Genomic DNA, 17,200 nt, shown 5'->3' with positions numbered 1-17,200 from the left:
TTCCTGGGCACAGCTAGCTGAGCTCCTGGGTGTTACAGCACACAGCCTGTGGCAGGGCAGGGCAGGGCAGAGAGGCTGGAGCACACAGCAGGAGAAGCAGGGAGCTGAGCCCTGTCTCAGCTCCTGGTAGTGGTGGCTATGGGCAGGGCTATTCCCCTGCAGGGACCCTGGGCCTAACTCCATCCCTGAGTGGGAAGTGGTCAAGTGATTTAATATTCAGCACTCTGAAGTAATGAATTTGATAGCCAAAATGATCTGCTAACCCAGCCAGCTTGAGAGGGTGTTTCAAGGACAATCCAAGCCTGTAGCTATGCAGTGGGATATTCTCTTGTCATCAGCCTCCTGCCTATTCCTTTCCATTCCAGGACAGTTAATCATAAATGAGACCCTTGCTTGATGCTGTTCTCCTGCCTGCTCTACCCTGTTTCCATTCCCATGGGACTGTACAGTGGGTGGGTTACATCCCACCCCAGCTTCAGCACCTTTTGCAGGACAGCTGGCTCCTCCAGAGAGACCCACATTGAACCTCACACTGTGACTCTGGAAGGCTTGGGCAAGCTGATTGTTTTCAGAGCATCTCAAGGTGCATCTTCTCTTACTTACAGATGTGTTGTGTAAATCCAGGGTTCTCTGGGCATGACCCAGAGCTGGCCTTGGTTGCCGGGAGCATATCCATCATCCTCCAGGAGATTTGAGCAGCCCCCCCACTTTGCTGCCAGTTTGTTTTTGCCATGCCTGTCTGCTTTCTGCAAAGCTCTTGCAGGGTGGGAGCACATGCTGTCCAACAAGTGGTGAGCAACAGGTCAGCTGCACACAGAGAGAACTTGTGTGGCACAGCAGCAGGCAGAGGACACACCCTGTATTGTGGACATTTACTCCTTGTAAAACACCTCTGGCTCTCTGTAGTTATCTGGAGATATCTCCTGCCAAGTGAACCCAAAGATATTTATAGTGCAAGCTTCGGCAATAGGACAAAGGCAGGTTGGCAAACAAAGGGACTTTGAAATATAAGGAGAACCAAAATATGCTCTGGAGCACATTTATTTTGGAATCAATAGAAAAAGGTTAAATAATAATAGTGAATGTTTCCAGGGTGGGTCACGTTAAAAAGCAAAGAAAGCAAAGCATGTTCACAGTGCTGTAAGACTGTTCTGTGTGTGCTGAGTTTGAGTTACAGAGATAAATGATAAAAAATTTGCTTCCCACTGAGATAGAGTGTGGTGGTGCTGAGCACCACGCAACACCTGCTGAGTACCTTACAAACACCTGCAGAAAGCTAAGATAAATGCTACTTCAAAAGGGATTGAAACTGCTCGGAGCTCAAGAATGGAAACAATTCTGTATTCAATTCACAAAGTTGTGTAAAATTATGGGTGTGATTTTCCCCCTGCTTTCTGCCTGTGTTTCCCCAGTCCCCCTGGGTTGTGTGGAGGCTGTGGTGTCACATGGCGGGGTTGGGGCCATCCTGCTCAGGCACGCTGTGCTTTGCCCGGGCTGGGAGCGCACAGAGCACTGTCTGGACGCGTCCCAGTTTAATTAGCACTGCTCTCCCGGCTGCTTCTCGTCAGGGAGCTCAGGCACGGGGCTCTTCCTCCCCTCCTCTCCTCCTGGGGGCAATCCCTGCACCTTCCCCTTGGTTTCTACAGCCTGTGCAGGGAGCCTGCCTCAAGGGCAGCTTTGGTGAACGCATGGTGTCTCCTTGCAGGGACGTCCATGTTTGCTCTCCCAGTTTCAGGCACACTTCCTGCCTGAATCCTGCTGGCAGCAGGCTGGGAGATCAGAGATCCCTAGGGTTCCCACTGATTTGACTCAGTTTCCCAAAGCAGGGCGTTTGTAAGGGGCTGTTGGAGGCTTTGCCTGAGCCTGCCAGCCCTGGCAGATAATGGCGCCCAGAGGAAATGGCGGCAGTGCTCGTGTTGTGGAGTGCGAGGCCTCTGAGCATGGCCAGGACCTCACCACCAAAATTCTCCATCAGCTGGTGAACTGGTGAATTCACCATCAACTGAGGAGGTAAAGGCACTTCTGAAAATGGCTGGGATCCCCTGGGATCCATTTTTTTGTTGATTGGCTTCTCAGAGAGGCCAGGCCCTGTAAAGGCCTCGCTTTGTCCTGAGGGCATCGAGGCCCTCATGGACGACGGATGCATCCCACAGTAAAACTGCTGTGCACAAAACTTCCGTCCTCGCCAGAAATCCTGTTGCAGCAGAAATGGGATGGAAAAGGCCGGACAAGAAAAAAGTTTTTATAATTTGCCGTGACAGGAATCAAAGCCATGCCTTGTCAAAAAATTCCAGCTCCCTTTTCCTGCCTGTCTGTCACATGTCAGCAGCCCCGACACTGTACAGATAAATACAGCTCTACAGAAGGGAGCCCAGGGAAGGACTCAGAACAATCCAGTGAGGGAAGGAGAGGCTCAGGCAAGCCCTGGAACTGGGCTTGCATTTGGTGTAGCATGTAGCCCCACATTTCTCTTCACAGAGAAAAGCAAGGCACAATTCTTCCCAAGAATATTCTTACCTCATTTGCTGTGCCTGTGTTTGTGCCAAAGTAGAATGCAATATGGAGATTGTTTACCCACAGTGATGGTGTTTTGGTTCCTTAGCCTGTCAGGGCCAGGTGTGTGTGTGTGTGTCGGGACTGTCAGCTCATGGTCACAAGATTCTGGGCAGTTCTGTGCACTTGAGTGCTTGGCAGATTCAGTTTAGATGTAATGTAACATAGCATAATATAGTATAGAATAATATAGAATTATAAAGTAATTAATTAGCCTTCTGATAAGATGGAGTCACATGCATCATTCTCTCCCCTCATCGGGGGTTGCCTGCGAAACTGGATAGTGGAGCCACGTGATATTTATATTTGACTCTTGAGGTTTTACATTGAAGCAAGTTGCTGCTTTTCCTGCTGATTTGGGCACTCGTGGGGACAGAGAGTGGGCATGAAGGGAGACAGGCAGCCCCAGGACACACCACCCTGACACTCCTCTCAGCTGGGAGCACAACACAAGGCTGGAGATGGGAGTTTCTCTCCTACAGAGGCTGGTGAGCAGCAATTTCTGTCACATAGACAGGAGGACTGGCAGCGCAGATGCCCATGGTAACCTGTTTGCCAAGGGCAGGCTCACCCCACACCCTGCAGAGGTTGCTCAAGGGCCAGCAAAATACAAACTCATCCTGAATGGCTTCTGCCTAAAATATTTCAACTACAGAACACTCCAGTTGGTTTAAGGCTGCTAATGAGATAGCTTTAACAAGGGTAGGACACATACCGAGTTTCAGAGACCCTTTACCATCCATTTGCTAAGAGCTTTACACTGGAAATAGCTAAGGACTTTATGGGTAACTCTGGAGGCTCTGCAGGTTCAGGATTTGAAGCTGTTTAGATACACAAGATAAAACAAAATTTTAAAGATGTTGGGCTCTGCTGTGACATTCAGACAGCAGTCCTGTAAAAGTGCCAGCAAAATCATTGGCAATCCCAATCAAATTATCTTAAACATGGTAACTGCTTGGTAATTGGTTTATCTCATGGAACAAGAGGGGTATTTTATTTATCTTTTTTTAAATAAATGTTTGATTTCATTCAAATGAATTCTTATTGCTTGGGTAAGAAGAAACATAGGGTGTGTTTGCAAGTGGATGTGTTTTTGTAAGGACTCATAAGAACTTGAGCAATTATTTTTTAAATGTTGCTGACCTTGCCTATGCGAGCACTTGTTTCTCCACAGTAAAGAAATTGCAGAGGGCAGGACAAGCTCCACACTGGAGAATTTTTCAATTTGACTGCTGAGTCCTCTTACCTTTCCTGTTCTTTCTTATAGCAAAGGGTGATTTTCAGTCAGTGATTGTCAGAACAACCTTTTTTGGGGTGGTCTTGTCTCTTTCCAGGAGATAAATTTTTCACTGAAAATTTCAATACATGTGGAGGGGAATTAGCCACCCAAATTCCACTGACATTCATCACATCTCTGTCTCTTGAAAACTTCCCACTAGCCTCACCTCTCTGTTTAAGGAATTGCCTTCTCAGGCTATATTTGGTAGGACAGGGAGCACTTTGGAGTTGTTTCTTTTTTTCCTTACAAAGCAGTTTCAAATGGCTGTGCTAATGTACATATTAAGTCTAATGAGTACAGCTGTCATTTAATCAGACTTTCATGTCTTCTGGGATTCTAGGCAGAGATGGATTCTAGGACAGACTTTGAACGGGAGACTTTCCCTTCTCCTTGCTCCAAATGCGAATTTTTTTTCCTTGCTTTTTCATCCCTCACAGTCAACAGTGAGAAAATTTGTGCCTGTATTGATACCAACCACTGTATTAAAGCAGAAGAACTCAAATTAGGTGGTAAATTTGACAGAAAGACCTGATGCAGATCCAGGTTACCAGGGAGCTGGAATATTTTTAAGCTGAGATTGTCCAGCACTTAGTTCTCCCTTTCCCAGACCTGGCCATTAAACAGCATTTTCTCTCATTTTAGGGGAGCACCTGCGAATCTGCCCACAAGGCTACACCTGCTGCACCAGCGAGATGGAGGAGAACTTTGCAAACAAAAGCCGAAGTGAATTTGAAGCCATGATGAAAGAGGCTGGTCGCTCCGTGCAGGCCACCCTAACAGCACAGCACAGGAGCTTTGACAGTAAGTAAAACCTGCCTGCTTCCCTCTGCTCAGGATCCACTCGCTGCTCAGTTTTCCAGGCACTGTTGGAGCCAGGAGTTGGTGTTTGACACATTTTTCTCTGCATCTCACCCAACAGTTTGCATGAAGCATTGAGCTGCTGGAATTGTAGGATTTGTACCTCTGGCAGTGTTTCTGTAAGACCAAGGCATTTTGAGGTCTCCATTTCAGAGCAGCCACTGGAGGAGGCTGGCAGACACTGGTGTGCCTTGGCACTGACACGGCTGGGACAGGCGGGCTGTAATCAGCTCCTTCCACAGCAGAGTAGCATTTGAGGCAGTGATGTAAAACCTGGCACTGTGCCTTGAACTATAAGTTGAGCAATATTGCAGAGGTGACTGGATAGCCCTCAGTAGGTGGAGAGAGTTTAAGGAGACATGGATTTTTCTTGCCCTTTCCATGTAGGTTGCAAGTGAAAAGGAGGTTAGTTTGTATTGGATGCCTATAACTGTCAGTTTCATACAAACATCAGGAAATGTTACAGAACAGGAAAGCTCTTAGAGACTGTGGTGCATTAAGATGTTGTGGAGAAACATTCACTCCAAAGTCCAGTATCCCTCCTAACATAAGCAAAGGCTAAGGATGCCTCTCCTACTTTTATTGTTCCCTGAAAAATCCATTTTGCAGTGCACAGTGAGCCTGGAGGTCTGAAGGCCACTGTAAATAAATGGTTTACTGACAAAATTGAGATGACCTGTGATTCAGAAACTGTATCCATTATCAGATTTTGAAGAAGGTCAGACACTTAGAATCATGGTCCTCCTACCTTTATCAAACAGTCATCATCACAGAGTTACCGTGAAAAGGAGTCGGGAAAAGAAGCTGTAATAGCCAGAAAGGTGGAACTGGAAATTCAAGTAGTAAATAATAGATCTAAAGAAATAAGCCTGACCTTCAAGCTCATAACCAAGATGATGAAGTGCTTTTACACTAAATAGGAAGAAAAGGCAGTGCATCTCTGCAAAAGGCATTGTGTGTGTGGCCAAGGTTGGCCCCAGCAAACACATTCCTTTATAAGCTCAAAATTAATTGATTTTCACCCGCTTTAAAAGGTGACAGTCAGGATTTTTAAAAGAGCCTGACAATGGTGGTTGCTCAGACTGATGTCTGAATGGGACCTGACGTAGCTGCTGCTGAGCACAATCCCCAACCTCTGAAATCCAGCCCTTTGCAGGGGTTAGTGCTTGGCACCCTCTCTCTCTCCACTCCCTGTCACAGCACTGGCTACTATATCTGCTCTTTATTTTCACCACAGCCACTCCAAAGAGCAGAGTTCTGCATCTGACATCTAAGGGAGTGCAAAATTTGATGGAAGTGTTGAGGATTATACTGATAAGCAGAAATTTCCTAGTGGGGAACTGGTTTAGTCTAAGTGTGATGTTTTGGTGGATTAATAATAATAATAACAGCAGTAAGAGTAACAGTAAGCAAAACAAAATATATAAAAGGGGGATGCTTGTGTTGTCAGTTAGAGCCATTTGGTTTTATTCCCCAGTATTTTATTTTATTTTGGTTTTATTCCCCAGATTTTTACAAGGATAGAGCTTTATTTCTGTGGTTCATACCCAAGTTTCTTTTAAGTATCAAACAAAGTAAATGTTCAATAAGCCAAGTACTACTTTTACAGACCATAATGCACAGATCATTGGTGTTCTGTAGTGGGAACAACCTCACTTGAGCCCACAGGCCAGGAAGATGTCTCCTGCTCCCATTATACCCTTTTCATGTGCTTAACTACCCTTGTAATCAATGCAGAGTTCATAATTTATGCAAGACATGATTAAAAAAATCATCATATTGTGTCTCAGTTTCAAGCATGACTTTAAATAGTACTATTAATTTTTCTTTAGCTATTGCATAAATGGTTTAAAATTGAGGGAGTTCTGGTGATGCGGCAGTGGGACCACCTCAGCTCCTGAAACAATGCCACAGAAACTGCCCTAGCTTCCAGGAAATGTTATTAATCTCACAGTTAACAAGACTTTTTCAGGTAGTGCTCCTTAGAGCTGTTCAATAAAAGAGCTTTTCATGTCACATGGATGAGTTCTAGTCTTGCTGGCACTGGATGCCTGATTTTGTTGGATTTCCTCAGGAGCAGCTTGGAGTGCAGCTTTTGGGGTTTCAGAGGTATCAATGCACAGCTTGTCCTCACATTAGTGATTTCATTTGGCCTTAGGAGGAGGCAGAGAGGCTCCACTGGATGGGAATGTCCAACCCTTTCTCAAAGTATTTGTAGCCTGGAGATCACATTATTCATGTATTCTCTGCTAGCAGGTGTGGCACACTGAACTTCAGGCCTGGAGCTGTCTTATTTTTGGATTGATCACAGCAAATCTTGTGCCTGTAATCTCACTGCTGATCATGGCAATAGTCTCTACTTGTAAATTCCCCAAGCTCCAGATAGAAAATAGCAAGGCTACAGCAATCTGCCTCTGAAGTAATGTTCTCCATGCCTGTGGTCAACATTTTGCTTTGGAGAGTAATTCATCCTTGCAGGTTGTGGTCTGTAAAGCCCTCAATTGTCAGCACGCCTCTGCTCTGAGCTGCAGCTTTGTGTTGATGCAAGGAATTACAGAGGCTGTGGTTTCAGTCTCCCTGGCTGCTTTTGGAGCAAACATTGTGTGTCCAAGAGCTGAGTGCTCTTTATCTCATACAAAGCACTTTTAGAGAAAATGCACGTGTGAGATACAGATGACATGCAATAAGTGTAGCCATATATTCAAAAGTGAGGTGTGGAATAGGATCCTACAGCCTGAGTGCTCTCTCTGCTCAGCAGAGGACACATGGCTGGAGATGCCCTTCCTCCAGGATCTGCCAGGGCTAAATTTAAACAGCCTATGGTATTGCTTAGCTGCTTACCAGCTCATTTGTTGTTTTGCTTTATGTTACGGTAGTTAGCAGAATTTGGAGACATCAGTTGCAAGCTATACATGTGGTCATAGGCTTGCTGTTAAACTTTTAACTGAAAAGGTAGCATTTTGCTCTACAACCAATTGGCTTTAATTTAAAAAAAAAGGAAAAGAGCCAGAAGCACAGACCATGCGTGATGGGAGCATATGCTTTTGATAACTCAATGCTAGGGAGGATGTTGTGGCCAGAGTAGAGGTATTTCATTATCAGGATTAAAGGCACAAATTCTTTGTTAATTCTGATGGCACAGGGCTCTTGGTCATACAGGGAGGGAAATGTAGGTACTTGGGAGCAGGGCCTGTAGCAGAGTCCTGCTGTTAGGTTGGTTTTGGTTGACATTTATTTGCCTGAAAAATTATATATAGCCTATACTTAGAAAGAAAAACATGAATAATAAAAATAAAAACAAGCTGGGGGTCTTAAAGGGAGCTAGGATACAACCTCTGTTAGGCTGGTACTAAATACTGTTTTAAAGGTACTTCCAACATTGATTGCAGAATGTGCTTCTTTTCAAACTGGTATCTTGTCAGTGAATGGGGAAATTTCAGTATCTATTATTACAAAATTAAATACCTTGACAGGGAGCTCTGTCCATGCAGTGGTTCAGGATACAGATGAGCTGGCTGTGCCCCTCTGACAGCTGCAGAACAGGACTGGCTCTTCAGTTGTGCTGGGAGAGAGTTACAAACATTGCTCAGGTCTGGGGGAGATTCCCGTGGAAAATTAGCTTTTTTTTGCTCATTAACAGCTGCATGTTAGTGTTGCTCACAGTCATCAGAATTCTGAACTCCTGTCCTTCCCAGTACAAATTAAACTTGTACTACCATACTCTGTTGCAGCAATGAGCCTGGAAAAACTTCTGGGCTGTTCAGGCAAGGCTCTAGCAGTGATTTGTGCGTGGTCAGAGCAGTCCCTTCCCAAGGCTCTGCAGTCAGGGGTGGCTGCAGAGAGCTGTAAAGAGGGAGCAAGAGCAAGCAGTGCTTGGAGTGACATTGAGGGGCTGCAAGCAGCAAGGAACAAGGCTGTTTTTCTAATCTTGGTGAAAGCTCAGTTGTTGAGAGTATAATCTAGGTCTGTCTCTCTGTTTTCTCCCTTTCCCCCCACTTAAATCACTTTTTAATAATGCTGCAATGTTGCGCCAATCTTTCCTTTTGGTGCACTTAGCAAGCAGTCCCTGTGTGACTGCTGACCTTTAGCTGTGAGCCAGGAAATCTGTCCTTTCAGAATTGTTTCATGTTTTCAGGAAATATCAACAAGCCAAAACAAAAAAACCTTGGCTTTTAGTCCATACTGCACAGTCTAAAAATGATTTGTAGCTCTCATAAAATCTGTGATTTTTAAGCTGTGACAATCAAATGCAGATAAAAAAATTTGTATTTTATAACTGGCTGGTCATTGGAAAGCTGATGTCATGTAAAAGCTCTCATAATGTCCAGTCTTGGTAGCTGGAAACCGCATAGGCAGAAACACAGACCATGCAGATAATTAACATTATTTGAGAGTTAGTTTCAGACAGTTACATATTTCTTATGAAGATGAATCATTGTTTTAAATGTTACAAGGTGGGAAATGTCCTAGAAGCTGTTACACACTGATGGTTAAAATTTTACAGATTTCTAAAGGTCCCTTGTTTAAAGTTCAACCAAATGTGTCTTTGTCAGAGGAACTGAGTTATATAACCCTCAGTACCTACAGCTGCAGCCCCTAAGAGCACTGTTGGAGAGAGGCATATATAAATATTTTTGTTTTACATTCTTATATATTGTGAATGCTTAAGGAATCTGATCAGGAGGTTGTGGAGTAAGCCCAGCAGGCAGAGCTCTGTTCTGGACTACAAAATCCAGACCTGAATCTGAATTTTGCTGGCATTTTCTCAGTTGATGAGACCATAAACCAAGCCCTGATGACCTGAAATTTTAAAGTATCTGAATTTGGTGGCCCATGCACCAAAGAGAGATGCAGGACTCCTCTGTGCAGGAGATTATTGACACAAGACCTGAGCAAGGGTTATCTGGGCCACCAGGGCTGCAGTGCCTGTGTCCCCAGACGTGTTGTCCCAAAAGAACTGCTCCACACTTGCCATGTCCTGTTGCCACTGCTCTCAGCCCTGGGTGTTTCTTGGAGGCATCTCATGGTTTAGTGAGGTGCTGTCTAAAAGGTACTGTTTATTTAGAAACAGGGAAGAAGTGTTGTGCCTTACAATGTGGAATTGCTGCTGTGTTTAGAAATAAATTCCTTTGTTTCAGAGGTTGTGGAAGGGAGCACTTGTGGAGTGAGCAGAATTGCTCCAGCAGTCGCGGGCTGCGCTCTGTGAGCTGCCTGCTCCCACTGCCCCTGGCACCAGCACTGGCTGCTCCCTAGGGCCAGGAATTTGGGTTAGGACTTCAAATGTATCGCTTTTGATCCAGAAACCCCTAATTGCCTGGGAGCTCTCTTTCTTGTGGTGACTCCCCAGGCCAGGGCTCTGCCCTGAAATTGTGGTGTGTGGCTCAGTTGGTGGCCTTGGCCATGGGCTCAGCGCTGTAGGAGAGCTCTGACCTCTGGAGCATCCTCGGGCAGATGGGAGGCAGCAGGGCTCCCAGCACCCCATGGGACAGCAGGCTCAGCTGTCCCTCTGGATATATGCTGGGGATGTGGCATGGCTTCCACAGCTCACCTGAGCTTTGTCTTTCCTAGCATCAATCTTGCACTGGCTGCCTGCTGTCTCCCAGCTGAACATCTGCTATGAAACAGTGCCTGTGCATGGGCATTTTTTTCCAAATGGAAAAGAATGAGTGGGCCTAGAACTATTTCAGCTCCTGAACAAAAAGCTGGCAGAGTCATGGAGACTGAGTTAGAGGGGCGACTTAAGGGCAGGAAGATGTTTGATCATCTTTTTTTAGTGGCATGACAAAGGGATAGGAAGAAACCTGGGAATGAGTCTCTTTCACTGAGTATTCATCACCTGCACTGCATTTTTGTGACAGGCCAGAGGCAACCTTTTTGGTGAAATTGCACTACTGAAAACACCATTGTTTTGTGCCTCTTTCTGCACAGCACTTGGGCAGCATCATTCAGAAGAAGCCCATTTGTCCTACAGCTTTACCTCTGGGATGTGTTATCAAAAGGATTTAGAGTCCATCAAAGATGATTCCTCTGGCTCCCATGGACTTCCTTCCCTTAGGGTTGGTTTGAGGATGATACAGACAAAGAGAGTGTCTCCTTTAAGCTGAAATAAAAAAGCAGAGTCTCAGGTGGATCCAGGACAGAGGACCAAATATGGGGGTTCCCTTGGAGGTGTCCATAGGAAAAAGGCAGCAAACACCCATGCTCACTTCATATATTGTTCCCCCCCAAGTAACCACCTTAAAAACAGCCCAGCACAAGACAGGATTGATGCTAGCCAGGCTGTCACTCCCCCACAGTCAGAGTCCAGAGAAAGGAGATGCTTTCATGTGTGGTGCTGAGCATCTCATTTGGTATTTATGGGTTCCTGGAATGGGGTGCGGTGTCTGCTGAGGTGCATTCCTGGGCAGACAAGATTTATCCTGACAGGTCTCTGCCTCAGGGAAGCAAACGTTTAAGCTCACCTGTAACAGCTCCAGCACCTGGAGTTTTCTCTCTCCTTACAGCCACTTCTCTTCACATATAATCTGGAAGGCTCTGCTCTGTGCTGCAGGGTATATTGCAATGTACGTGCAGCACTTTGCTTAACAGATGGCATAGGCACAATATTCTCTTTTATTGAAAGAAAAGAAAACAAAACGCTGGAGTGGCTGGGATGAGAGCACTGCACTGGGGTGCCTCCTGCAAGGGCCTGCACACCCCAGAGATGAGCTGCTTCGTCCTTGCAAAAGTCAGGTTAGGTGGAAAAGGTACATCAGGCATCTGAGTTTCAGCAGCTGTCACCATGTTTTGTCACACACTCAAAAAAAGGTGCCTCTGAGTGCTCAGAGAACAGTGAAATGTGCATCTGCTTGGGGGCATAAAGGAAAGCACCTGCTCTTCTGAGATACAGGATAACACAGGCATATTTTGCAAGAAATTAATGATGCCCAGATAGTAATCTCAGAAGAAGGTGTTGGTAGAGTTTATTTTAACATTCAGGACACAGTGCATGAATCTCTTTGAAAGCCTCTGATTTCACAGAGCAAGCAGCCAAGCAGCCTAAGTTTTATCACAGGTGCTGGTGTTGCCTTCAGTGGCTGCAGAGCCTCACTCCCACATGGCTGGATGGAAGTCAGGGCGGGGAATGGGAGATGAACAGCTGAGGTTTCTCTGCAGAAGAGCCCGAGTCTTGAACCACTTTATGCTCGGCCATTTTCTAGCTGGTTTGCTGGCTTCACGTGAAGCAGTTGTCACCCTTCATCTTTCTGATGCCCAGTATTTCTCCTAAGACGAAAATAATAGGATTTCCTGGGCTGCTTTTATTGCAAAGAAGTTTAGGTGCTCTGAATCAGCTCTTGAGGGGATATTTTTGCTCCAACTTGATGTTTGACAAGAATTTAGTCTCTGTTCCCAGCCAGGTACTGTGGATATTTGGGAGCAAGGGGGGCTCCAGCAACAAGATGCTGTCCCCACCTAGAGATCAGCAAACACAGTGAGCTGGGAAATATTCTACTGAAATATGTGGCATGTCCTGACATAGGAGCTTGGTTATTTTGAGTACTTCAAGGTATCTGTTCTCATTTGAGATGATAAAAGTACTTTGTTCTGTCTCACCAGAAATGCTTGCAGCAAACTGTTGATTCTACTTTATTAATTATTGCCATTGAAGCAGCATAGAGCCAAGAAGTGCTGTCATGCACTGCAGGGCATCCTGCCTGTCTGACCCTCAACCTATGGTCCAAGGACTTGGTTTGAAAACAAAAATAAACGGACAAACATCTGGTTTGGAGAAGTGGATTATGGAGGGAAGAGATGAGTGGAAGGTCATAGCATAGGTTTGTGCTAGGGATGGGAACAGAGCTCAAGTCCCTGGGTGTTGAGTGAGGTGCAGGAGCACCTCTAGTTCATAAGTCTCTCTAGTTCATAAAACAGTGATCCTCTTCTAGTTAGACACCAAAAAAATCATGTCATTCCCTGTCTTACAGGGGTATCAACTGTTCTCAGCACCCCAGCCTAAGAGGGAACAGGCACTGCCTGTAAATGCTCTCTGGTCATTGGTATTTGTGGTTTTTCTGTGTAAGGCCCCTTCTGAAGTGGAAGTAATGATCCATATCATGACAGGGGTCTGCAAACAACTTGTGTAAATGGGGGCAGGTGTGTAGGAGTTTTTTGGTGTCAGGTAACCTGTTGTGATTAGAGGAGTTGATCTGGTTTTTGGAGTGTAATATGAGTACCAGGAGTGCCAATAAGAGCTTGAAAGTGATGTCTGCCTATGAAAAACAGGCTGACAATTGATTGTCTGCAGGGAGACTCAAAGATAATGCTTTTTTGTGGTAAAAAGAGGGTGAATACCTTCCCTGATGAACATTTCACCTTTGTATTTTCTATAGCTGCTTAAGGATGTAAACTGTTCACTTATCCCCCCCCTCCTACTCTTATTTTGTTTTCTCCCTTCAGGCCAACACAGCTTCTTGCATTTAAAAGCACAGTTAAAATGGTGTAATGTGTGCAGAGCTTTTTCCAGTGCTTCACTTCGTGTCCAGGCAATGTTGGGGTATCTTGATTCTATTTCTTGTATTTTCTGAAATTACCCATGGTAGAGGGAAAGAAAACTCTCATTTTACCCAGCAGTTCATAGCTACTTCTGAAGGAACCAGATGGTGTTGCATCATTCTCATTAAACCTGTAGACTTGGCCAAGACACCAATGGGCTGAGTTTGTTTCACTGCAAAGAAAAATATAAATCAGGAACCCCAGCTTCTCTCAGGCCTGATATTACAAAATGTGTGTGTGAAATTGTGAGTGCAGCATCAGGTGCTTTGAGGTGGTGACCCAGGCAGGATTAACAATGGGTTTTACTTCAGCTTGGTTGGGATCTTTAGGAGAGTACATGGAAAAAAGATTGAGAGATTTTAAAGATTTGTCTGTAGTAATACTTCTAATCCACAGCTTTCCCAGCAGGATCTCCCCTTTGCAGGAAGTTGTTTGACATTGCTCAGCAGTGATTCCTGCTGACCAAGGGGTAACGTCAGCACACTCTTCACCCCGAGGCTGGAGAGGAACAGTGAGGCTGTTCATTAGTAGAGAAAATAAAAAGGATTCATTTTTTCTCTCTGATGCACCATGTTATTGATTACCCACCTTTGTTTTTTGCATGTAGTGCTGGAACTTGTTTCCCTTTGTCTTAGCTCCATCTCCAAGCTGTACATTTTCACATTATTCACTATATCTGCCTTTTATTTTTCAAAGCAGTGCAGTTAAGATTCTGAATCCATTTAAACTTAGTGACTTAGAGATGCTGATAAAGGCAGAGGGTCATATAAAGGAATATATATTTATATGTATGTATGTAGATAGATGTGTGTATTTCAGTTGAAAGGAATTGCTGTGTTCTTTTGTAGGTGTTGCTGGGAATGAATATTATAGTATTTTTACATGTTGAGAGGTAACAAGCTTGTTAATTTGACTTTGGAATGCCACAAATATCTAGTTAAATGTGAATGCTAAATTGTGTGTCTCCAGCTGTTCTTAAACAGAAAGGAAGCTCCAAATGAAGGAGACATCAGATACAAAAGAGAGGAGCAACCTTACTGTGAGTATGGAAGGGATTCAATTTTGTGGTTTTCACTTCCAGTAGGGCTTAGCAAGAAATGCAGCCCGTGGTGACTGTCTCTGCTCTGCAGGGTCCCAAGCTGTGTGGTAATGATAAAATAAACAAACCCCAGCACTCCCAACCTCCCTCCCAAAACCTGAGACAGCTGTGAGCTGGGGATCAGCCTGTGGGTTAATCAAGGCTTGGGGAAATATGTTTGTTACAATTTGACTATTGAGTTTGGATTCAGCTTTTAGTGTTCTGGAGATAATTGAGCAGCTTCCTACAGCCCCAGCAGTAGAGCAATTCCCTTGTAAAATGCAGCCTTGTTTTAATGCTGCTAAAAATGAATCAATTAGTCCTCAAGGAGTAATGAATGCCAATAAAAGTATTGTGTGGCAGCATGTAGTAAACTTCTTGTGGAGGAAATGGCTGGAATTGACTTTTCTGAGAGCAGGATTTCAGCTCTCTTTTGATGCACCCATCCGTGCCTGTGGCTTTGCTTCTGCCCTCCAGGTCATTGAGAAAGGCAAGGGCTTGGGTGGAAATAACCAAGAATAATGGATAGCCTCAATTTGCTGGTCTTGTGCTTTATTTGTGACATCTGAGGGCAAAGTGGGGCATCCTGTTTGTCATGGTGCACTGTAAATAAGGACTTGTCTGTGTCTGCTCTCCAGTTCTGGCTCACAGGTAATAATGAGAGAGGTAGGGCTCCTCCTCCTCCTCTGGTGCTGACTGCTTTGGCTGGAGCAGGGGCTGATCCTCCTCCTTCACACCTGCAGGTGAACAGCAAAGCTGTGCAGTTGGCTGTACCCATGACAAATACAACCAGTATTTTACATGTCAGCCTGCAATTGCTGCAGCTCTGAAAAAACACGGCTGAGTTTTGTCCAGCTTGAGGAGCCCTTTGAAAGCAACATGACCCTGTTTCTGCAGGATTTGGCATCCTCTGCCTTTTGTACCTGCCATGCAGCTCTCAGTCAGGTTGGAGATGACAAGGCTGGGCTGAGCCAGCCCAGCTTTCCTCTCATCCCCTGGCCGTGTTGAGCTCACTGCAGGTCACAGTGAAGCCCATCCCAGCGGTGCCTCTGCCTTCCTGGTGCTGCCTGACTGTCACCACCAGGCCCCTGAACTGCTGCACAGCTCAGCTTCTGTTTGATCACATGAAACACTAATCAGCAGATAAGAAACATTAAATATTTTTATGTTTCCATACTCCATATCAAGAAAGCCAGAAGGCAAAACACAAGAACTGGGTTGTTTTTTTTTTTGCAGTTTAATTTGTGCCTCCCTCTCTGGCACAAATAGACTATTGATATTTACTCTTCATTGATGTAATCCTACACTGTTTTTTCCCTCACAGGCCCCTTGCCTCTTGCAGGACACATGAGAGATGTTGTCTGCTGAATCATCACCATTCATTGGGTAGCATGGTGCATTATTTACTGTACATCAGCCAAATTCTACACACAGAAATCATTATTAATTTCCTCATAGGCTAATTAAAGATCATATCATAAAGCATGTGCATCAGGAAGCTGAATTAAGGTTTCACCAGCAGTTTGAATTTTTTCAGATCCCTCAGTCTGGGGCTGTTTGGGTTTGCAGTTATGAGGCAGCCTTGAGTGGAGTCTTTAAAATCTCATGTAAGGCCCCATTTGCAGGAGGTGCCAGCCTGGCTCCCTCCCTGCCATCACTGCCCACTCCAGCATGCCAGGGCCCAGCAGCTTCTGGGGGAAAAGCAAAGCAAGGGCAGCTGGTCCTGTTGTAAAGCACCTACTCCTTTCCTTAATCTCAGCCTCACACACAAGTAATGTTTTTGGCTGATCTTCCCTAAAATTCATCTCAAAGCAGATTCCCAGCATGAAAGGTTGGTGTAAGATGTGCCAGGTAGGTTTGGTGTGAGGTGTATAATTACACTGGGAGCTTTTCAGCCTGCTCATCTGGAATTTGCATCGAGTATGATTAGTTAAGTGGAGACCTCTTTATTTGATTACCCCTTTTTTGTTGTTGTCTAAAAGAGAAAATGACACAGTTAGGCAGGAAAAGCTTTAGAGAGGGCTGATCTCTTTATTATATGTTTCTTTGGTGTTTGGCACAGTGTGGTTGAGAGCTTCCAGTTCTATAATAACACTTATAATGGATGTGCATTGCCAGTGAAATTGTACTTCAAACATCACGGGTGAACTGATACAGACTCAAACTGTTACCTAAGAAGAAAATAGCTTTTCTTTGTTGTTGCCTTTAGACTGTGATAAGCGTTTTGGCTGGAGAAGGAACAAGTACTTTTTTACATTTTTAAAGTTAATGCATAGAAAGTCTTCACTTGATTAGCAAAGGTCCTGCATAGGATGGCTGTTTCATTGCTAAGAGTTTAAGTGAGCTATAAATATATTTTATGCCCTTGTACAAGTTCAGAGGACCATGAAATATAATTAAAAGATTCTGGGCACTGCACGGATAGGAGCAACAAAGGAAATAAACGTTTGACCTTTCTTACCTTTGGTCACCAGTAAGCAATTGCTCTCTGTGCTTCTTGCTGCATTACTGTTTTGGCTTAAACACAAGATTCAGATGCCTACTGAAAACGTTGAATGAACATTCACAATTCAGTAGTTTTTCTGTGTCTGGATTTTTCTCTTGTCTGGAAGGTGCAGTGAAAAATGCCAAGCTATTAGAAGCTAACAATTACTTTTAATTATGCAGACCAGCTTTGGCTATGAATGAGACAGAGATTTGGAGTCTATTGTTATTTCCTTTTATCTCTAAAAACAAAACAAGAAATGCTAATCAAGACATTTTATACAACTGAAGCACAGCGTGTCTGAAGCAGTTCTGTTCTATTCCTAGCCAAGGGAAACTCCTTGTATATGTATCATACCAGAGTAGGATCTGCCTGTGGATTAACATCCCTGAAGATTTACTGGGAAGCTGACTCA

General features: G+C 44.6%; 1 protein-coding gene across 1 annotated transcript in view; it reads left to right on the top strand.

Moving 5' to 3' along the window:
- GPC1 (glypican 1) overlaps positions 1–17,200 on the top strand; it is a 207,598-nt gene that overhangs the window by 101,461 nt on the left and 88,937 nt on the right. Inside the window, exon 2 of the mRNA XM_030954227.1 lies at positions 4,475–4,633. Coding sequence (XP_030810087.1) covers positions 4,475–4,633 — 159 coding nt within the window. The remainder of the gene's footprint in view (positions 1–4,474; positions 4,634–17,200) is intronic.

The sequence above is a fragment of the Camarhynchus parvulus genome, chromosome 9 (genome assembly GCF_901933205.1).
Source record: "Camarhynchus parvulus chromosome 9, STF_HiC, whole genome shotgun sequence".
NCBI lineage: Eukaryota > Metazoa > Chordata > Aves > Passeriformes > Thraupidae > Camarhynchus > Camarhynchus parvulus.
This window is presented reverse-complemented; position numbering and strand designations above follow the sequence as displayed.